This window comes from Stenella coeruleoalba (genome assembly GCF_951394435.1).
Source record: "Stenella coeruleoalba genome assembly, chromosome: 3".
Lineage (NCBI taxonomy): Eukaryota > Metazoa > Chordata > Mammalia > Artiodactyla > Delphinidae > Stenella > Stenella coeruleoalba.
Window position 1 is genome coordinate 117,496,042 of NC_137148.1, and position 23,530 is coordinate 117,519,571.

The 23,530-nt window shown below is 40.1% G+C and overlaps 1 protein-coding gene across 2 annotated transcripts in view; it reads left to right on the forward strand.

The window, feature by feature from the left end:
- The first annotated feature begins 1,834 nt into the window (after positions 1 to 1,834).
- LOC307183662 (protocadherin beta-15-like) overlaps positions 1,835 to 23,530 on the forward strand; it is a 64,269-nt gene continuing 42,573 nt past the window's right edge. The window contains exons 1-2 of one of the 2 annotated variants that reach the window (XM_079916496.1): positions 1,835 to 2,274; positions 7,267 to 9,927. In XM_079916496.1, coding sequence (XP_079772622.1) covers positions 1,951 to 2,274; positions 7,267 to 9,339 — 2,397 coding nt within the window. In that variant the 5' untranslated portion in view covers positions 1,835 to 1,950 and the 3' untranslated portion in view covers positions 9,340 to 9,927. Of the gene's footprint in view, positions 2,275 to 4,501; positions 9,928 to 23,530 lie in introns of those variants that run through there. The other variant, XM_079916497.1, reaches the window with a different exon arrangement.

The window sequence follows — 23,530 nt, forward strand, 5'->3', positions numbered from 1 at the left end:
GATAACAAAAAGATACTATCTTCTTTCTCTCTATCATAACAGGTAATGCTCTCACAGACACTTCAATGATCTAACTTGATTTTTTACACATACTGTACTAATAATTAAGATTTGCTTTAAAATGAAAAAATATTTTAATAAGCTGTATTTGAGGATGCCTGCAGGCAAAGAGAGTGAATAAAGGACACTGTGGATGCCAGCGATGCCATTAAGTTGGAATCAGAACTCAGACTGCCCACTGAAAGGAGGAAGCATTTAGGATTGAGCTAGAAATAATTTTGTTTCAGAGAAGAAACTAAACCCATCTAAGATGTTTATGATTGTTGGTTTTACTTCATCAGTGTATTTTGTTATTCAGATCCTCAAGGAAGTCTGTTCTCAGTAACATTTATCAAGTGAAACAAAATGATCTTAATTTTATCCTTCTGGGTAGATAGAGGTGCTTTTCAACTACAAAATGACTTCATCTGTTCAGAGTTTAGATTTATTTACCTTTATTTATTTTAGCTAGAGTTGAAGTATTTTGAAAAATATCATTTTTAATCCTCCATATTCACTCCTTACCTGAAGTGAATTTTGCTTGAACTCGATTGATTTCACCTCTCAATAAATATGAAATCATTCTTAAATGAATTATGTTTGGTGTATTTTGTGTACTCAGATATGCACTGACCCATTTAATGTATTCTCAGGAAGTTTAGAGATACATTTTCCAATTTATCTGAGCAGAAATTGGTGAGCTGTGAATGAATATAGCCATGATGAACCATCATTGAATTCCAAGGTATCCACTCAAATATAATTCACCTTTCACACTACCTTATTTGGTCTATATTTATAGGACCTAGTGTCATCCTTGTTGTGAGAGACTGGTAGAGGTGATTCTTGAATGTTTGTTTTCTGCATTGCATATACTCTTACAACAGGGCAATATATTTGGACCTTGATTAATTACTTAATATAGCAGGGAAATTTAACCCAAAAGTTACAATAAAATGAAGACCACTAATAAAATCATGACCATTTCTACCCATACAAAAATGAAGGGAATCCTAAAATGCTTACTTATGACAGATACCTGATTGCTCCTAGTCCCTCTTTTAAATACTTTAATTTGATTAGATACTTCTATCATAAGTATTTCTTGGCCTCAATTTTCCTAATAGCCTAATTGTTCCCTGTACTGTGCAGGTGTGCCCACAAAACAAAGTAAGTATGTTGTTCATATCATATTATTAGCCATATAATTTAGAGAATGATTGTGTATTTTAAGATTGGTCTTGCTAACCAACTTTTACATTTTGTATAGTTTGTTGATGGGACAATTAAATAGTATACTTGGATTCAGAAATTACACTGCTCCTCAGAGATAAACTGCACTGCCAATGAATAAAAGTTGGTTATAGGAAGTTTACATTACCTGAGGGAATGATTCTTAAATGTGTTAGTTCGCATCAGAATCACTTAAGAAGTAAGACTGAAGTGCAAATTTCTGTTAGTACTGCCAGAGAATTTGATTCAAGTTCTAGAGGGGAGCTCAGGAATTGACTTTGAAAAAACACCCCGAGACTCCCAGGTAAGTCTTTATGCATGTGTTTCACACACTACAGTTTGAGAAACACTGACTTTTAAAAAAACCTTTTAATGCTCAGATTTTGGATGTGGTGCCTGCAGCACCCCACGAAGTTATTAATTTGAACGCATGGTGGCAGTGCAGGCTAAGAGAGTGGATAAAAGCTCTGCATTCAGTGGACTCCATTTCACGGAGAAACCCAAGAAAAAAATACAGAACACACAGCTAAAGCTAAGATAGAAGTGTTCGGGGAGTGGACGCCACCAGAAAATTATAAGAACGAATTTGAAATTTTATAGCAGACATTTTGGAGGGTCAACGGCGGACGTGGTGATTGGGATTGGAAAAGGATTTTTCCTCTGGAACCAGACATAACAATGGAGATGGTGCAAACAAAAGTACATCATAAGAAAAGGCAAGTGGTGATCTTTATTATATTGATTCTTTTGTGGGAGGCAGGTTCAGAATCGATTCAGTACTCTATACTGGAGGAGACAGAAAGTGGCACATTTGTGGCCAACCTGACAAAGGACCTGGGACTCACAATGGGAGAGCTCGCTGCCCGGGCCGCCCGAGTTGTTTTTAAAGGGAATAGGCAGTATTTGCAGTTTGATCCAGAGACCTATGATTTGCTGCTAAATGAAAAACTGGACCGGGAGGAGCTTTGCGGCTCTACTGAGCCCTGTGTGCTACCCTTCCAAGTGTTACTGGAAAATCCCTTGCAGTTTTTTCAGGCTGCCTTGCTAATTAGAGATATAAATGACCACGCCCCAGAGTTCCCCGCTAGAGAAATGCTACTAAAAATATCAGAAATTACTATGCCAGGAAAGGTATTTCCTTTGAAAATGGCACAGGATTTAGACGCTGGTAGCAACAGCCTTCAGAGCTACAAAATCAGCTCCAATCCTCACTTCCACGTTCTCACTCGGAACCGCAAGGACGGCAGGAAGTCCCCAGAGCTGGTACTGGACAAGGCGTTGGACCGTGAGGAGCAGCCCGAGCTCAGGCTAATCCTCACAGCGCTGGATGGCGGGTCTCCGCCCCGGTCTGGGACCACAAAAATTCAGATCGTGGTCTTGGACAGCAATGACAACGCCCCCGAGTTTGCTCAGGAATTCTATGAGGCCCAAGTCCCTGAAAATAGCTCCGTGGGCTCTCTGGTTCTCACCGTCTCAGCGAGAGATTTAGACGCAGGATCCTTTGGGCAGGTATCTTATGCCCTATTTCAAGTCGATGATGTTAACCAACCCTTCGAAATAAACGCAAATACGGGAGAAATTCGACTGAGAAAGACATTGGATTTTGAGGAATTTCAATCATATCAGGTGGATGTTGAGGCCACAGATGGTGGGGGACTATCAGGAAAATGCAGTTTAGTCATCAAGGTCCTGGACGTGAATGACAATGCTCCCGAACTGACTATGTCGTCACTTACCAACCCCATCCCTGAAAACCTGCCTGAGATCATAGTGGCAGTTTTCAGCGTATCGGATGCAGATTCTGGACATAACCAACAGGTTACTTGTTCTATAGATGACAATCTCCCCTTTCTTCTAAGAACATCCGTTGAAAATTTCTACACCTTGGTAACAGAAGGAGCGCTGGACAGAGAGAGCAGAGCCGAGTACAACATCACCATCACCGTCACTGACATGGGAACCCCCAGGCTGAAAACCGAGCACAACATAACCGTGCTGGTGTCCGACGTCAACGACAACGCCCCCGCCTTCACCCAGACCTCCTACACCCTGTCCGTCCGCGAGAACAACAGCCCCGCCCTGCACATCGGCAGCGTCCGCGCCACAGACAGAGACGCGGGCGCCAACGCCCAGGTTACCTATTCGCTGCTGCCGCCCCTCGACGCGCACGTGCCCCTGGCCTCCCTGGTGTCCATCAACCCGGACAACGGCCACCTGTTCGCCCTGAGGTCCCTGGACTACGAGGCCCTGCGTGCCTTCGAGTTCCGCGTGGGCGCCGCCGACCGCGGTTCGCCCGCGCTCAGCAGCCAGGCGCTGGTGCGCGTGCTCGTGGTGGACGACAACGACAACGCGCCCTTCGTGCTGTACCCGCTGCAGAACGCCTCGGCGCCCTGCACCGAGCTGGTGCCCAGGGCGGCCGAGGCGGGTTACCTGGTGACCAAGGTGGTGGCGGTGGACGGCGACTCGGGCCAGAACGCCTGGCTGTCGTACCAGCTGCTCAAGGCCACGGAGCCCGGGCTGTTCGGCGTGTGGGCGCACAACGGCGAGGTGCGCACGGCCCGGCTGCTGAGCGAGCGCGACGCGGCCAAGCACAGGCTGGTGGTGCTGGTCAAGGACAACGGCGAGCCGCCGCTCTCGGCCAGCGTCACGCTGCACGTGCTGCTGGTGGACGGCTTCTCGCAGCCCTACCTGCCGGCCCCTGAAGCGGAAGCGGCGGACGCGGCCCCGGCCGCCCCTCTCACCGTCTACCTGGTGGTGGCCTTGGCGTCGGTGTCGTCGCTCTTCCTCTTTTCGGTGCTGGTGTTCGTCGCAGTGCGGCTGTGCAGGAGGGGCGGGGCGGCCTCGGTGGGTCGCTGCTCGGTGCCCGAGGGCCACTTTTCGGGCCACCTGGTGGACGTCAGCGGCACGGGGACCCTGTCCCAGAGCTACCAGTACGAGGTGTGTCTGATGGGAGGCCCTGGGACCAGCGAGTTCAAGTTTCTGAAACCTATTCACCCTAACTTCCCTCCCCAGGGCACTAGGAGGGAAATGGAGGAAAACCCCACCGTTCGGAATAGTTTCCTGTTCAGTTAAGTATCGGATTATTCTATTAAACCCTACTTAATAAGTTAGAAATCTCTTTTAAGTTAAACCTACATGTTACTAATGCATAATACTGACGGTCCGTTTTCCTGATTATTTTATTACTGTTCCTTAGGGTGAAATTTTAAAAAATCAGGTACTGGGTATGCACAGTATTTTCCCTATATTATCGTTAGTAGTTTTTAAAAATTACTCTCACTCAAGTATATTTGAAAATTTGAACAAAAGTAAATTTTTATTTGCATTATTTAAACAATTTTTAATTGAATAATCTATCCTTTTTACAAAAATTATATTCCAAAGTCCTTAAGATTGTATTTCTAAGTAGTGGTGACAATTGTCATCACTACTGCTATGTAGGGAAAAAGTTTTAATGTATTTAATATTATTTAATCAAATATTTAAAATTTTAATGTGATATTATTGAATGTATTTGATATTATTTAAAATGGAACTGGGCTTAACTAAATTATATTTAGTTGTGTTCTGTGTCCAAATAAGTGAACTATCATGGCTCTTTTGTCAGGGATGATTACCAATCAATTCAATAAGTGTAGGGAACACTTACTGTTTTGTATTCCCAGTATAAGTTTAGGGTAACTAAAGTGTGGAAAACTAAAGATAAACGCTAAAGATGACTAAATGCTAAAATAGGCATTCATATTTATGTGTATTTCAGTATACCACAATAGCCAATACATATTTTCTATGAATATAGACTTAACAAAATTATCAACACATTAAATTAGTTTGTGAGCTTCATATAAGAATATGCTGGCCCTTTTAAAACAACACCAAGCCAATTATAAATGCTTAATAAATATTTGCTAAATGTTATTAACATACCAATAGTGAATTTAAAAAAATAACTTTCAAGGAATTAGTAATACTAATATTCTCTTTACAATATAGTATCCTTGCCAATAAGTGAAATTATTAAATATCACTGTTTTAACTTTCCTTCTAAACAGAAAACATCCTTGTTCACCCTAATCTCTATTACAGAATATAAAGTGCTTGAGAGTACATTTTATCTCCTTGTCTTTGTCTAACAGTTTGCAAGTTCAGAGGTATTTTTGGTAAAATCCAAATTATACTTTTCAAACTCCTCCTCCTTCTATATGTGTGATACCTGCCAAGCCCTAAGTAAGTTATGAGCAGCAGGTTACTAGCTTATGTCAGATTTTCCCTTCCAGCCCTGTGTATGCACCATTTATCTTTATTAACCACAAAATCATTTACTTTCACAGTTTAACCCATATTTGATTTTATTTTTGTTGGTTATATTTGTAGTATTTTATGAAATATCCCTCTTTACAAGGTCCCATCAAAGTCTGGCAGTGACAATTGAGTGAATATTTTCTTTTTATCCTTAATTAAAATGGAACTGGGCTTAACTAAATTATATTTAGCTGTGTTCTGTGTCCAAATAAATGAACTATCATGGCTCTTTTGTCAGGGATGATTACTGATCAATTCAATGAGTGTAGGGAACCCTTACTGTTTTGTATTACCAGATATTTCCCCTCTCCTCCTTCATTCTTCTTTGCGTGAACTGCTTCTTACTCCAACCACATGGCTTTACTTGTTGCAGTGGATTTTTTCAGTAACCCCATCTGCACAGTTCCAGAGGGTGTACACTGGGATGGGCCCTGTCCAATGCTGACAGGTCAAAACCCTTCCCTAGAAAGTATATGTTTGACTTCATTGGCTTTATTGCCTTCTTCATGTTTGCAGAAAGACATTGCCTGAATTCAGAACTTACTGATTTCCAATAAAACAAATGGGCATTTCTTCTCAACTTTAGTGAGCTATGCACACAATGAGTTTATGAAGGAAAAAAAATTCCCCAAGGTTATGTATACAGAGACTGAAAAGAAATCACATTTTTCAGAAGTTACAGGCACACTGCAATTTTGACTGGGAGTAGAAACTGGATTTAAAATTTTATAACTTCTTCTAACACGATAGAACAAATTCGTATTTTTGTAATAGAATGTAAGCTCCTGAGAGCAAGAATTTTTGTGTTTAATTTACCGCTTTATCCTGAGAAGCTAGAAAAATTCCTGCACAGAGAAATACTTATTAAAAAAATAAATAAAATTATCTTGAGCCCAGTTTTGTCTACTGAACTTGTACCTTTATAGAGAAGATGAATATATAGATAAATAGGTATTACTTTGCTCTCACAACTGTTGTTAGATACTTGAACAAAACTGCATCACAGGTGAGGGGGAAAGGAGTTTATAACACTCTATGACCCAAAAGGTGTTCAATGCAGTTTAGCTATTATTACGTTACTCTTTGAAATAAAGACTACCTGAAGTTGTGAAGCAGAACGCTTGGTGGCGCTGCAGGTTAAGAGAGTGAAAAACTGTCGCTGCATGCTCCCAGACTCCATAAAAACCGATCCGTTTCTGGCAGCTCACAAAGGAAACATTCACACTGATGGGTAAAGAAGATTTCAGAGAGGCAGCTATCCCCCTGTCAACGTGAAGAGCTAACTCAAGATTACTGAACCAAGATAGCAGAGTTGGCTGCAAAACAATTATTTTGTGATTAAATACTGCATCTTTTAGACCCGGAGGAACCATGGAGACGCCGCTACCCAAAGCGACGCAAAAAAGGCAAGTGACTGCCATTATTATTCTATTACTATTGTGGGAGGTGGGTGGTGCGGTCATTAAGTATTCCGTTCTAGAAGAGAGACACAGCGGCTCATTTGTGGCCAACCTAGCAAAAGATCTGGGGTTGGGCTTAGGAGAGCTGGCCTCGCGGGGCGCCCGGATTCTTTCCAAAGGGAATAAACAGCATTTGCAGGTCGAGCACAAGAGTGGGAATTTGCTCCTAAAAGAAAAACTGGACCGGGAAGAGTTGTGCGGTGACATGGATCCATGTATACTGCATTTCCAGGTGTTACTGAAAAACCCGGTGCAGTTTATTCAAGGTGAATTACAGCTCCAAGACGTAAATGACCATGCCCCTGAGTTCCTGGAAAATGAAATCCTACTGAAAATCTCAGAAAGTAGCCATACAGGAACCGCATTTCCTTTGAAAATAGCTCAAGATTTAGATGTGGGCAGTAACACAGTTCAGAACTACACAATTAGCACCAACTTCCATTTCCACCTTTTCACTCGAAATCGCAGCGACGGCAGGAAATACCCGGAGCTGGTGCTGGCCAAAGAGCTGGACCGTGAGGAGCAGCCAGAGCTCAGGTTAACCCTCACGGCGCTGGATGGTGGGTCACCGCCAAAGACTGGGACTTCCCAGGTTCTCATCATGGTCCTGGACATAAATGACAACGCCCCTGAATTTGCTCAGCAGCTCTACGAGGTGCAGGTCCCAGAAAACAGCCCTATAGGCTCCCTTGTCATCACTGTCTCTGCCAGAGATTTGGATGCTGGGACCCACGGAGAGCTCTCCTACTCATTTTTCCAATCATCAAATCAAGTCATTCAGGCCTTTGAAATCAACACAGTAACGGGGGATATTCGATTAAAAAAAATGTTGGATTTTGAGGAAATTCGATCTTACCGTATGGAAATTGAGGCCTCAGACGGTGGGGGTCTTTCAGGAAAATGCACTGTAGCCATAGAAGTGACGGATGTAAACGACAACGCCCCTGAATTGACCATGTCATTACTCATGAATGATATCCCAGAAAACACCCCTGACACTGTGGTCGCTATTTTCGGAATTTCAGATCCAGACGCCGGGGACAATGGCAAAATGATGTGTTACATCCAAGACCATCTCCCATTCCTTCTGAAAATTTCTGTAGAAAATTTCTACACCTTGGTAACAGAAGGAGCGCTGGACAGAGAGAGCAGAGCCGAGTACAACATCACCATCACCGTCACAGATATGGGAACCCCCAGGCTGAAAACCCAGCACAACATAACCGTGCTGGTGTCCGACGTCAACGACAACGCCCCCGCCTTCACCCAGACCTCCTACACCCTGTCCGTCCGCGAGAACAACAGCCCCGCCCTGCACATCGGCAGCGTCCGCGCCACAGACAGAGACGCGGGCGCCAACGCCCAGGTCACTTACTCGCTGCTGCCGCCCCTCGACGCGCACGTGCCCCTGGCCTCCCTGGTGTCCATCAACCCGGACAACGGCCACCTGTTCGCCCTGAGGTCCCTGGACTACGAGGCCCTGCGGGCGTTCGAGTTCCGCGTGGGCGCCGCCGACCGCGGTTCGCCCGCGCTCAGTAGCCAGGCGCTGGTGCGCGTGCTCGTAGCGGACGACAACGACAACGCGCCCTTCGTGCTGTACCCGCTGCAGAACGCCTCGGCGCCCTGCACCGAGCTGGTGCCCAGGGCGGCCGAGGCGGGTTACCTGGTGACCAAGGTGGTGGCGGTGGACGGCGACTCGGGCCAGAACGCCTGGCTGTCGTACCAGCTGCTCAAGGCCACGGAGCCCGGGCTGTTCGGCGTGTGGGCGCACAACGGCGAGGTGCGCACGGCCCGGCTGCTGAGCGAGCGCGACGCGGCCAAGCACAGGCTGGTGGTGCTGGTCAAGGACAACGGCGAGCCGCCGCTCTCGGCCAGCGTCACGCTGCACGTGCTGCTGGTGGACGGCTTCTCGCAGCCCTACCTGCCGGCCCCGGAAGCGGAAGCGGTGGACGCGGCCCCGGCCGCTCCGCTTACCGTCTACCTGGTGGTGGCCTTGGCGTCGGTGTCGTCGCTCTTCCTCTTTTCGGTGCTGGTGTTCGTCGCGGTGTGGCTGTGCAGGAGGGGCGGGGCGGCCTCGGTGGGTCGCTGCTCGGTGCCCGAGGGCCCCTTTCCGGGCCACCTGGTGGACGTCAGCGGCACGGGGACCCTGTCCCAGAGCTACCAGTACGAGGTGTGTCTGACGGGAGGCTCCGGGACCAGGGAGTTCAAGTGTCTGAAACCTCTTGTCCCCAACATCATGGGTGAAGGGGTTGGTACGGACACCGAGGAAAACTCGAACTTTAGAAACCATTTGGGGTTCAATTAAGAATCTCACTTGACGTGATAAATGATCATATTCACTAATGTATTAATTTCCAACCCTTTCATTCACATAGAGCTTACATATTCACTCATTCGTAAGTTTTGTCATATTTATAGTTTGAAGTATTTTACATTCAGAATCTCTAGGTGTTTTTTATTGTTGCTGTCTTTTTTTTTTTTTAAGCCCTTCACATTTTGCATGTGAGATGAGACATTAAATGGTGAAATGGTCTCAGTTTTTTGGTGGTCAGATTTTCGGAAGTCACAAATGTTTTCAGATTCCTGATATTTGAGCTTGTTCGCTGATTTCTCGTTATGACTAAGAGAATTATGTCTTACGATTATCATAGCATGTCAGGCTATTGTAAATGATGGCTTTTAGGTTTAAAAATAATTTTCACCTATGCAAAAAATTTTGTGACCTCGAATATCGCTGGATTTCTGTAGTGTTGTTTTGAAAACACTATTGTCTTTCCTCAAATGAACTAATATTTTATCTGGATGTTTTCTGAGTATTCTCTTTTACAAAATTGATATTATTTAGACCGTCTGCCATAATTTAAAAGGACTTAATCCCAGTTAAATAGAAAAAATGTTGGTAGAGTTATGATTTCTTTTTCATAATAAATGGTTTTTAGTATGCAAATAATGATTTTCATTCTTTTAAAATAATATGTAGTCACATGATTCAAACATATTCAATAAGACCAAAAGAGAAAGTGAATTAACACCATGATTCTCCCACTCATGAATAATTATCAATGTCATCATCATTCTAAAATATTTCTATGATGCTTATAAGTTACTAGCTGGATGGAAATAATTTTATAAAACTAATCTGTAAGAAACTGCTTCTTTATAATTAAAACCATCAGATTTTACTGAAATATAATAAAAATAATATGAAACTACAGAACTTGGTTAAGCTTAAGTAAATATTCCCTATAAGGTTAACAAACAGGAGTATGGTGCATATTAAGATATTAGCAATAATCACTTCCTCCTCTCCTCACCTTACTTTATACTTTTGTTATATGTAGTTACCTTAACAATGTTTATAACACTTACAATGTGTTTTAAAAGGATAATCTTCATAATTGTTTAGACATTTTATGTTTCAAATATTTAAGTCGTCAAATAACGCTACTTTTTTCAAGCTTATTCAAGTCTGTCCAGAGGTAACAACTTTTGAACCTTTTGTTTTTTTCCCCCATTATATTTGCCTCCATATTTCTAAATAATATGTTTACAAAATGCTTTTTCTCAAATTTAAGTTTTAGATATTATCCATTTACTTCCAAAGGGCACACACACAAACTTGCACATTTCTTCTACCCCATCCTCTCTCATACCTGTATCATTATTCTGTTTAAATAGTGTTTAAATAATTATGACTATGTAAATATCACTTAGACCCAAACCTCATATTGCTCTAAGATTTTGTTTCTATTTCTTTACTCTTAAGTTAATAATTGCCTCATTTTCCACTTTACTTTAAAACCCTTAGAAGAAAACATAGGTGTAAATTTTTCTATGTACATATTTTAAAGTTATCCCCATACTTTCTAAAGTCTAAAGCTCCTCATTGTATTATTAAGCCCATAAAGAAAACCTCTCAGTTCCATTATTTTTTCTTGGAGCTATTGTGGAGCCACCCAGACTCCTGCTCAATTGTACACTATTTTCTCTCTAGACCTACTCCACAAATGGCAGTTTGGGGTTTGCTATACCCTTCATCCTGGAAATTTCTTTTCTCTCTCTCATGTGTTTGATTTCATTTTCTGCATTTATTATGTCTTCCTCTTTATTGGTTTACCCCCCTAAATTCCTGAAAAATATTTGGTGACAAATTTATTCAGAACTTGAACATCTGAAAATTTTGGATGCTATAAAATCAAATGTTGATTTGTTGATTTTGTTGGATGTGGAATTATAGGTGAGGAATTATTTGCTACTAGTATTTTGAAGGCATTGCTTCATTGTCTTCTAATCTCCAATGTTGAGATATTCAACATTCTGATTACCCATTTTTTCTGAGACCTATTTTTTTCCTAGATCCCTGGTTCTCAACTGGGGGCAAATTTGCCACCCAGCAACATCTGGTAATGTGTGGAAACGTTTTTGATTGTCACAAGTGGAGGAGATGGTGCTAGTGGCATCTGGTGGGTAGAGGCCAGGGATGCTGCTAAACATTCTACAATGCACTGGACAGCCCCCTGCCCACAAAGAAGTATATGGCCCCAAATGCCAATAGTGTTGTAGCTGAGAAACCTCGCTCAAGATGAAATTAGGTCATATATTATCTCCATTGTTGTAGAATTTCTTAATTATGTGTCATAGTGTAAGAATTTTGTCGTTTATTGTGATAAATACCCAATGAGATTTGTCAATCTTGTGTAATGTGTTCTTTAGACTAAGACAGGATTTGGGATTTGTGTGTGTGTGTGTGTGTAATTTAAAAAATGATTTCCTCTATTCAGTGTTCTTTGTTTTCTTATTCTGTAACTCTTGTTAGTTGTATAGTGACCTCCTTGGTTGATATTTAATTTTTCTTAACATTTCTCTATTTACTATTTTTGTCTTTATTTCCCTGGATTCTAATAGATTTTCTCAACCTATTTTTTAACACTTCTGATTGAGTTTTAAGCTTTTGCTAGTATAGTTTTCCTCTCAAAAAGCTCTCTTGTTCTCTGAAGGTTCTTTCTATAGCTTTTTAGCTTTTAATTTTTAAATTGAGATGTGATTTACATACCCTAACAGTCACATTTTAAAGCTGTTCAGTGGTTTTTAGCATATTCAAACAGTTGTACAATCATTACTGCTGTCTAATTCCAGAACATTTTCATCACCCTGAAAAGAAACCTGGTTCCCATTAGTGGTTGGTTACTTTCCCTTCTCTCCTCCCTCTAGCCTTCGGCAACCACTTATCAACTTTATGTCTCTATGGATTTGTCTGTTCTGGACATTTTATATAAATGGAATCATACAACATGTAGCCTTTTGGGTCTGTCTTCATTCACTTAGCATGTTTCCAAGGTTCATCCATGTCATGGCACATATCAATACTTCATTCCTTTTTATGGCCAAATAATATTAATGTGGTATTGATGTACCACATTTTATCAGCTGATGGACGTTTGGGTTTGTTTCCACTTTTTCACTATTATGAATAATGCTGCTGTGAACATTCATGTACAAGTTTTTATGTGGATGTATGTTTTTGATCCTCTTGGGCATATACCCAGAATTAGAATTGCTAGGTCATAAATACAGTTACTCTGTTTAACTTCTTAAGAAATGTCAAACTGTTTTCCAAAGTAACTGTACCATTTAACATTCCCATTGACAGTGTAGGAGGGTTCCAGTTTCTCCTCACCAACACTTGTTATTTACTTTTTGATTATAGCTATCCTAGATGGTGTGAAGTAGTATCTCATTGTGGTTTGGTTTGCATTTCCCAGATGGCAAATGATGTTGAGCATCTTTTCATTTGCTTATTGACCATCTGAATACCTTCTTTGGAGAAATATCCACTCAAATGCTTTGCACATTTAAAAATAGGATTTTGGTCTTTTTATTGTTGAGTTGGAGTAGTTCTTTATTCTGGATACTAGACCCTTATTAGACATATGATTTACAAATATTTTCTCCTATTCTGTGGTTTGTCTTTTAAATTTATTGATAGTATCCTTTGAAGCACAAAAGATTTTTTTATTTTAATGAAACCCAATTTATTTATTTTTTCCTTTGGTTGCTTATTATGCTTTTGGTGTCATATCTAAAACATCACTGCCTAATCCAAAATCATGAAGATTTACACCTATGTTTTCTTCTAAGGGTTTTATAGTTTTAGCCCTTATACTTAGGTCTTTATCAATCAATGGCAGCCTTTTATTGTATCACAGAGGCTTGGTCTTTTCTTATACTTCTGAAGATATTAATTTTAAGGTTTTTAAAATTTTCCTTCTAATCCTAGCATTTCATTTTTCTTTAGTATTACTTTTATCCTCTCTGTCTTTGTTCTCCACTCTCATGTTAGAGACTTTCCTTTTTATGTATTATGCTGCTTGGCTGTCTGTTTTTTGTTTTTGTTCTTTTTCCATGAGACAATAAAAAGCTGATTAGGCACTGCATGTTTGGGTGGGACTAGTTGAGTGGTGGATCTCACCTTAGGATAATTAAATAGGAAAAAACATTTTGCTTGGGGACCAAAAGTTAATATCTGTAAATCTCTTCTCTTGGACCTATGTTGTTTTCCAGAGAAGAATTCAGTAAGAATGGGAGTAGTGGTGGAAGGTATTATAAGGAAGGCACTCAGCGCTCTGAGAGCTCGTTGGTTGGAAATGGGGTCTTAATCAGTATGTAGAATTTCTTTAATACTCTTCTCAATAAGGTCTCAGCCCTACTCTCAGTTGTGCTAGTGTCCCTCAGTCCAGCCCTGTCTATATAACATCTACAAATAGTGTACCTCCCATTTCCTGCCACTAAGAGAAAAGGGAGGGCACCTTGCTTCAGTGACTGGGGAAGGAATTCTCAGATACATGTAGTCCTTGTACAGATTTTCAGCCACTGTTGTTTTCAACCTCTCCTTGGACTCTCAATATGAATCATTACTTTGGCTGGATTTGATTTTCTTATTAATCCTACCCACCTGCACCCCTACTTTCTACTCTCATTTGACAACAGAAAAAAGTAAAATCTGTCCATAACCAATTGTTTGTATACTTTGCATCTTCCAAAAATTTTAGTGACTTTTCTCCCCTGCTGTTTACTCTTCTATTTTTTTGTCTTCATAGGTTCATTTATGTTAAACCTTTGCTCTCTATTGTTTAAATGAAGTTTCAGGGGGGAATTGATATAAACTGGTATGCTCAAACTGGAAATGATAATGCCATCCTTACTCTCAGTTATTTTATCCCAGCTTCCCCAAAACTGAATTATTTATAGTGCATCATCTCTTGGTTTACTGGATTTCATTAGGTGTAATCCTTTAGAGAAGAGTTTATAGGTGCTGTATTTCTTGAATTATCACATGCTTGAGAAGTGTTATTTAGCTGGGTATAAAATTCTTCAGTCAACTTTCTTCAGAGATTTGTTGATACCAAATATTACATTAACCCTTTCATCAGTTTCTCAGTTCATCTATAAATTGACTGAATTTTATCCTTAAGTAGTTTTTTTCAAAATAAGCACTCATGAATGCTAATGCAATGTTTTATAAATTCTTCCCTGTTTGCTGCATTATTATCTTTGTACTTGAACATCTCGGCTAGGTATAACATTATTGAGCCATAATATCTTTCCCTCAGAACCCTGAAGACATTTCCATTGTGTTCTGGTATTAAATGTTGATAAGCAGAAGTCTGAGGCTATTTTCTTCATCTGTAGATGACTTGCTTTCTACCCTTGAAATTCATTATCTTTATCAGGTTATGTCTTAATTTTGATACTTCTGTATTATCTTCCCTGAAGCTCGGTGTACCCTTTCAATCTGTTCTGTGCAGCTTCAAGTATGTCACTTATTTACTTATATATGGTAAGTAAAAATGGCTTTTAACTCTGATAGTTCCCACATCTGAAGTTTGTATGGGTCTATTTCTGCTGTATTGTTTCTTATTCTTCTCATTTATGTTGTCTGTTTGTTCGTGTGAATTATATGGTTGACTGCACCTGAAAATTTATTTGTAGGGTGTCCTCAAAGCCTTGGTTGCATGTTCCATCTTTCAAAAGTGGTTTTCATTTGTTTTAGCCAGGATAGAAACACTATAAATAGGGGACCATCACAAACCAAGTTATAGCTTAAGGTTTCTTGCAAGTCAACCTATGCAGATTCAAAATACAAACACACATGAGGCCCACTCTGTAGCTACAATTTCCCCCGCATGTTTTCTCTTCTCTTTCTTCTGCTCTACTTAACACCAGGGAGCCTTCTATATAATTCCCTGGAGTTGAGGGGAGGGAGCAGGTTTAGATTTTTTTGGTGTTTACACTGTGTTTATATTGTGGATGTAGCCCTGTGGGGTCCCTTAAAATGGGCAGGATCTTCATATAATATGCTGCACCTCTGGCTGGCCCTGAGACTTGATTTGTATTTCTTTGATCTCACATCGCTTCTAATCAAAGCCCAAGGGAAAATGTTTTCACATGCCCTGAAAGAATAATAAGTTTTGTTGTTTTGATATACTGTTTACCCTTCTATTACAGGCTTCCATCAAAAATTAGGCTATTGGGCTTCCCTGATGGTGCAGTAGTTGAGAGTCCGCCTGCCGATGCAGGGGACACGGGTTCGTGCCCCGGTCCGGGAAGATCCCACATGCCGCGGAGCGGCTGGGCCCGTGAGCCATGGCCGCTGAGCCTGTGCATGTGGAGCCTGCGCTCCACAATGGGAGAGGCCACAACAGTGAGAGGCCCGCGTACCGCAAAAAAAAAAAAAAAAAAAAAAAATTAGGCTATTTTCACCTCTTTAATATTTTAAGGTGATTTATTTTATTTTATTTTATTTCATTTTTTGGCTGGACCATGGGGCTTTCGGGATCTTAGTTCCCCAACCAGGGATCCAACCCAGGCCCCTGGCAGTGGAAGTGCAGCGTCCTAACCATTGGACCACCAGGGAATTCCCTAAAGTGATTTTTAAAAAGTCTTGTCCATCACTTTTTATTGTTTTCCACATGAGGTTCATCTGAATTTTCATCAGTTTCAGAAATAAAAAGCTCTGCCTAATGTCTTTTCAATTTGAAGATTCAATTTTGCCATAATTTCAATGACATATTAGGCTATTTTTTCTTTGAATCCATTGAATATAATGTTCCATTCATTGGGTATTCTGCCCAGTCAAATCAATGATCTCCCTTCCCTATTAAATTATAAGCTCCTCATGGAGAGAGCTGTTTTTCTACTGTGTTTAGAAAAATACATACTGAAGTAATTATGGATGAATGAGTATTGAATAAATTAATGAATAAATTTCAATCTGTTATTTTATTGTCTGGCTTTATAAACTTAAAAACTATAACAAGGGCTTCCCTGGTGGCACAGTGGTTAAGAATCCGCCTGCCAATGCAAGGGACACAGGTTCAAGCCCTGGCCCGGGAAGATCCCACATGCCACGGGGCAACTAAGCCTGTGCGCCACAACTACTGAGCCTGAGCTCTAGAGCCTGCAAGCCACAACTACTGAGCCCACGTGCCACAACTACTGAAGCCTGCACACCTAGAGCCCGTGCTCTGCAACAAGAGAAGCCATGACAATGAGAAGCCCGTGCACCGCAATGAAGAATAGCCCCCGCTCACCGCAAATAGAGAAAGCCCGCACCCAGCAACGAAGACCCAACACAGCCAAAAATAAAAAAAATTAATTTATTTTTAAAAAACTAACAAAATATTTTATTTATAAAATGCTTATATACTATTTACACTATTTGATACTTGCTTCATTCACCTAATTATGTATCATTTAGGATATGTGAGCCAAGGACTTCCCTGGTGGTCCAGCGGTTAAGACCCCATCTTTCCACTGGAGGGGGCACGGGTTCCATCCCTGGCCGGGGGGAACTGAGATCCCACATGCTGAGTGGTGTGGCCAAAAAGAAAAAAACAATGTGAGCCAGTTATCATCTTTTAAAATGTATGTGATGTTGAGCCCTTTTCTTATTTATCCACAGATAATTAAATTTTAAAAGTAATTTTTATCTACCATGTTGCCTGTGAGGGGCGAAAGAAAGTGTTTATGGCTCACTTTTAGACCATGCTCTGTTTTGTAAAAATATACACATTAAATTTATTAAAATTTTCATCCTTAGTCTCCCAGGAGTGCACCCATAATTTTTCATTCTTCCCTATTCTTAAACCAAGACATGTTAGCTTAAGAGAATAGTGCCTTAACTGCTTAATGAGTTTATATTTTACATCTTTTCCTTTACAAACTCTAATTGAGAAGCTCCTATTCCTTATAATTCAAGTGAAGGTATAAAACTGAATTATTCAGAGTTCAAGACAAAAACAAAAAAACAGAAACCATTCTACGTACATCTAACTAAAGGAAAAAAAGAAATTTTATAGAGGGAATTAGTTGCTTACAAAATCAGAAGAACTGGACAAGCAGAAGCGAGAATCAACACTGAACTACTGGTTTTGAAGGCATACTACCATTGTTGCCATCGAGAAATTAGGAAGCTGCTGCTGCTGCTACTACCCAAACTGCTACTCCCACAACGGCCTCTCCTCTCCCACCTCCAAAATTGGTGACTACACAGTGGAACATAGAGTCTGGCTGCCGCAATGGCCTCCAGTTCCCCATGAAACTGATGGCTAGACACAGAAATGCTGACTTGGCTGCAAGCACTCACATCTTTCTGACCTGCTGGTCAGCAGCAATGACAACGTGAAGATGACCTTTGCCTGTCTTCAAAGGCTCATGTGAAGGCATCTCACTGGTAAAATCTAATTTACATCCAGAATAATAATTCAAAGGAGTCTGTAAAATGGAGTTTTAAGCTTTGCAGACCCTAAAATTTTTTAAAGTTAATAAAAAGAAGTAGGAATGGATGACAGGTGCCAATAGCACACTAGGGAAGCATCACTGGTTCAAAGGATCTTGTCCCAGAAATTGAATTTAGTACTTAATTGCTTTGAGGGCTAAACTTTCAGTGGAACAAGAATTTTTTGACTGCAAAACACACCACCAGGACTTCCCTGGTAGTGCAGTGCTTGAGACTCTGCCTGCCAATGCAGGGGACATGGGTTTGAGCCCTGGTCCGGGAAGATCCCACATGCCGTGGAGCAACTAAGCCCATAAGCCACAACTACTGAGCCTGTGTGCCGCAACTACTGAAGCCTGCATGCCTAGAGCCTGTGCTCTGCAACAAGAGAAGCCACCAGGATGAGAAGCCCACACACCGCAACAAAGAGTAGTCCCCACTCACTGCAACTAGAGAAAGCCCGCGCACAGCAACGAAGACCCAACACAGCCAAAAATAAATAAATAAAATAAATAAATTTTTAAAATAAATAAATAAATTTTTAAAATAAATAAATAAAACACACCACCAATATGGAGAAATACAATCATATGCTCCTCTAAAAACCAATCCAATCAGGCAATTTATTTGATCCTATCTCCTCCTAGTGGGTAGTGGGGGCTACAGCTGTGATCTGAGTGGGTATGGCATAGACTACTAATTTCACCCAAATATATGTTCTCTCATTATTTATTATTAACAGACTTCTCATTTTTAGCTGCCCATGTGGATATGTGGGCTATAGATTATACTTTCCAACTTCTGTTGTGGCTGGGTATGGTCTTATAACTAAGTTATGGCTGGTGAGACATGAGCACAAGTGCCATGGAATACTTCTTAGAAGCAGCCTTTTAAAAAGGAAGGCACAGCTTTCCCTTTCTCCTATTTGCTGGTCTGAATGGCAATGTAATAGCTGGATATTAGGCAGCTGTCTTGGACTGTGAGGTAAAGGTCATGTCCTGAAGATGGTAAAGCAACAAAATGGAATGGGACTGGGTCCCAGATATCATGCAGTGCATTTCAGCCACTAGCCTTATTTTATGAGAGAAAAATAAAATTCTATTTTGTATAAGCAGTTGTTGTTAGGGTTTTTCTATTATTTCAGGCTAAAATTATATAGAACATAATTCTAGCTGATATAGTAAGCTTTTTAAATAAGTGATATTTAAGGTAAGAACCAAAGAATGAATAGAGAAAATAGTGAGACTTACATGCATTTCTTAGAAATCAAGATTTATTAGAACAAATAGGCTAAGCAAACAACTCAGGATTCAAGAAAAACAATTTTAAAAATAAAGAAAATAAAAGAAATGGAATTTTTAAATATAAAAGCATAAATTACTTAAATAGAATAAAAATCACATAGATTTGACCAATTAAACACAAGTCTATTTCTCTGAAAAATTCAAGGGTGTTTTGAGATAAATTGGTGGATTGGACATGTGCCTTTAATTTGGCTCTCTCTAAAAATGCACTAACACAAAAGTGAAGAGATATTTTCAAAAATATAAATCTATAAGTATGGAGAGAATAAGGTATAAGACAGCAGATAAAAATCTTAGTAGCTGGAAAGCAGATGGATAACTTAGTAGAACTGATAAACCAACCACCCATCCTGAAGTAGGAAAAGCTGAGAACCAATCATGGTTAGACTGCAGGATTTTCAGAAGTATTGGATATCAGAACTATCAGCCCTAGACACTCTGGAAATGATGACAGGGTGCCAAATAAGGAGAATTGTGTTAAAATTGCCTGAGAATCAGTTAAATCTCTAATGGTCAAATCACTTTCCCTGACTCCAGTCATGGAGTAACCTACTTTCCCATCCCTAGCGTAAGTCTGGAGTTTTGTTTTCTGATGACTGAAGGAAAAGAGAGTCATCATATTAGAGGGTCCACAGTCAAAACTGAGGGCAGGGGTAATATGCGTAGTGGAAATAGGTGACCATCTAAAACAGTGAATGTTGATTGTTAAAATGCTATTTTAGTCACTGGGACCAATTACAAATATTTCAGTTTTCCTCCCCTCAGACACATGGTAGAATTTCAATTCTATTTCCTCTTTAAAATACATGTGACTCATGCCGTGGAGCGGCTGGGCCCGTGAGCCATGGCCACTGGGCCTGCGCGTGCGGAGCCTGTGCTCCACAAAGGAAGAGGCCACAACAGTGAGAGGCCCGCGTACCGCAAAAAAAAAAAAAAAAAAAAAAAAAAAAATACACGTGGCTATGTAATTTCATTTCACCATTAAAATGGGAGAAGTGAAATATATTATTTCTGGGCTGGAGCTTTTGGAGACAGTGCATGGTTTAACACATTTACTTTGCCCACTATAGTGATCATGAAAGCCTTTGTGGAGACGGGAGTCTCCAGAAGCCTGGATCCCTCACTGACAGCTATGAGGAGGGTCCCATGCTGAACTGTATGGGACATGTAGTGCGAGAAAGAAATCAACCTTCATTGTGTTAAATCACTAAGATTTGGAGTAACTGTTTAGTACTGAAGCATAACCTAACCTATCCTGAATAATGCAGGCCTACACTCCACTTCCGCCATTCAATCCTTTACCTTTTCAATCTATACCTTTTTCTCCTGGGTAGGAGATTTTTATAAAGAGTTGGGGAAGCTGACCAGTCGAAGTGAAAAGACCTAATCACACTGACACTGAGGTTTCTCCAACAACAAGAGCTCCCAGTTCACATTAGAGTAATAATCAGAATGGACAAGCCCTGATAACACGCTCAAAACTATTACTGAGCTCTTTAGTCTCCCAAACTAAATCAAGAACAGACACCTGAATGAGACTCCTAAAGAAAGTTTCTAAGAAGAAATATAGAAATAAAAACAAAGCAGTATGGTGTAAGGAATAGATCTTAATTTTATCTTTTTCCAAATAGTTATATAATTGATAAAAAACTTTATTAAAACCCTTTTCTCAATGGAAAAAAAAGAAATAAAAACAAAGCAAAGCAAAAAAAAATAGGGTAAATTGGAGAAAATAGAAAATTTCTAAGAGCAGGAGGAAATTAGTTTCCTAGATGAAACTGCTTACCAATTGTCCTGTACAATGGATGAAAATAAACTCAAAGACACATCAGTGTTTAATTTTCAAATGTTTGGGACAATGACAACATACTACAAGAAGAACTAAAAATACAGGTCTCAAAAAGAAGATATAAAATAAAATTCACTTTAGACTTCTTAACAAACACGTTGGTTTAGAGCTCATGGACAAAATATTTTAAAATTCTGAAGAAAAATTATTTCCAACCTAAAACTCTATAATCAGTCAAACTTACAATCAAGTTTGAGAGTAAAATAAAGATAATTTAATACACTCAAGGTCACAATAAAATTTACCTCTCATACACTGTTCTCTGGAAACTACTAGAAGATATCTATCAAAATGTGAGAGTAATCTAGGAGAGAGGAAGTAAGAAGAAAGCGAAAAGAGATGGTCCAAAGCAGAACAAGTGAGGGACTTCCCTGGTGGTCCAGTGGTTAAGACTCCATGCTCCCAGTGCAGGGAGCCCAGGTTCGATCCCTGGTCAGGGAACTAGATCCCACATGCCACAACTAAGAGCCCGCATGCTGCAACTAAAGATCCCACATGCCGCAATGAAGATCCTACATGCCACAACTAAGACACGGTGCAGCCAAATAAATAAATATTAAAACAAAACAAAACAAACAAACAAAAACCAAAGCAGAACAAGTAAAATGAATCTCCACATGATGTTGAAGGATGATCCCAGGATGACACTTGTCTCCAGTATAGTGAACAACTAGTCCAGTTTGGAGCTGTATGACTCAAGAGACAGGCATTTCAAAGGATATCATCAGCAAGTCCCCTGACATATCTTCAATCAGATGAAACTCTTGGAGGATGTGATCTCTTAAAGCTATAGAATAAACCAAAAAAGAGGAAGAATAAAATCCTTGAGATAGGAAACCCAATCAGAATAAAAGGCAAAGGGAATTCCAAGAATGACAGCAAAGGAAAGTTCCAGGATGAGACCTATGCAGCAGATGTAGGGAGCAACCACTCAATTTTAAGGAGAACTGATATCTCAGGAGACATGGGAATGACCATGTGGAAAATTGTATTGAGAGGAATTGGAAGTGTGAGAAGAATAGGTGACACATATCTAAAGAAAACCAAGCAAATGAAAAGGCAAGGCAATCATTAACTTCAAGAAAAAAAAAGTGGGACTTCCCTGCTGATGCAGTAGTTAAGAATCTGCCTGCCAATGCAGGGGACATGGGATAAAACTGGACAGCCAAATGCAAAATAATGAAACTAGACCACTATCTTACACCATACATAAATATCAACTCAAAATGGATTAAAGACTTGAATGTAAAACCCGAAACCATAAAACTCCCAGGAGAAAACATAGGCAGTATGCTCTTTGATATTGGTCTTAATTTGTTCCCGGATATGTCTCTTCAGACAAGGGAAACAAAAATGAAAATAAACAAATGGGACTACATCAACCTAAAAAGCTTCTGCACAGCAAAGGAAACCATCAACAAAACAAAAGGACAACCTAAAGAATGGGAGAAGATATTTGCAAATCATATATCCAATAAGGGGTTAATATCCAAAATATATAAAGACTCATATAACTCAACAAAAACAAAACAACCTGATTTAAAAATGAACAGAGGATCTGAACAGAGATTTTTCCAAAGAAGACAAAGAGATGGCCAACAGCCGCATCAAAAGATATTCAACCATCCCTAATTTTAAGGAAATGCAAATCAAAACCACAGTGAGATATCATCTCACACCCAATAGAATGGCTATTATCAAAAAGGCAAGAAATAACAAATGTTGGAGAGGATATGGAGAAAAGGGAATCCTCATATACTGTTGGTGGGAATGTAATTTGTGCAGCCACTATGGAAAACAGTATGGAGATTCCTCAAAAAACTAAGAATAGAACTACCATATGATGCAACTATTCCACTTCTGGATATTTACCTAAAGAAAATGAAAACACTAATTTAAAAAGATATATTCACCCCATGTTCATTGCAGCATTATTCAAAATAGCAAAGATATGGAAACAACCTAAGTGCCCATTGACAGATAAATGGATAAAGAAGATGTGACACACACGCATACAATGGAATACTACTCAGCACAAAAAAGATGAAATCTTGCCATCTGCTACAACATGGATGGACCCTGAAGATATTATCCTAAGTGAAATAAGTCAGAAGGAGAAAGACAAATACTGTATGATTTCACTCATATGTGAAATATAAAAAACCAAAAAAACAAAATAAACTAACAAACCAAACCAAACAAAAACAAACATATAGATATAGAGAACAGAGTAAGTGGGACTTCCCTGGCAGTCCAATGGTTCAGACTCTGCCCTTCCAATGCAGGGGGTGTGGGTTTGATCCCTGGTCGGGGAACTAAGATCCCACATGCCACGTGGCGTGGCAAAAAAAAAATTTTTTTAATTACAAAAAAATATAGAGAACAGAGTAGTGGCCGCCAGAGAAGAGGTGTAGGGGTAGGATGAAATGTGTAAAGGGGGTCAACTGTGTAGTTGAAAACTAAACTTTTGGTGGTGAACACATCATAGTGTATACAGAAGTCAAAATGTAATGTACACGTGGAACTTAAATAAGGTTATAAACCAATGTTACCTCAAAAAAAAAAA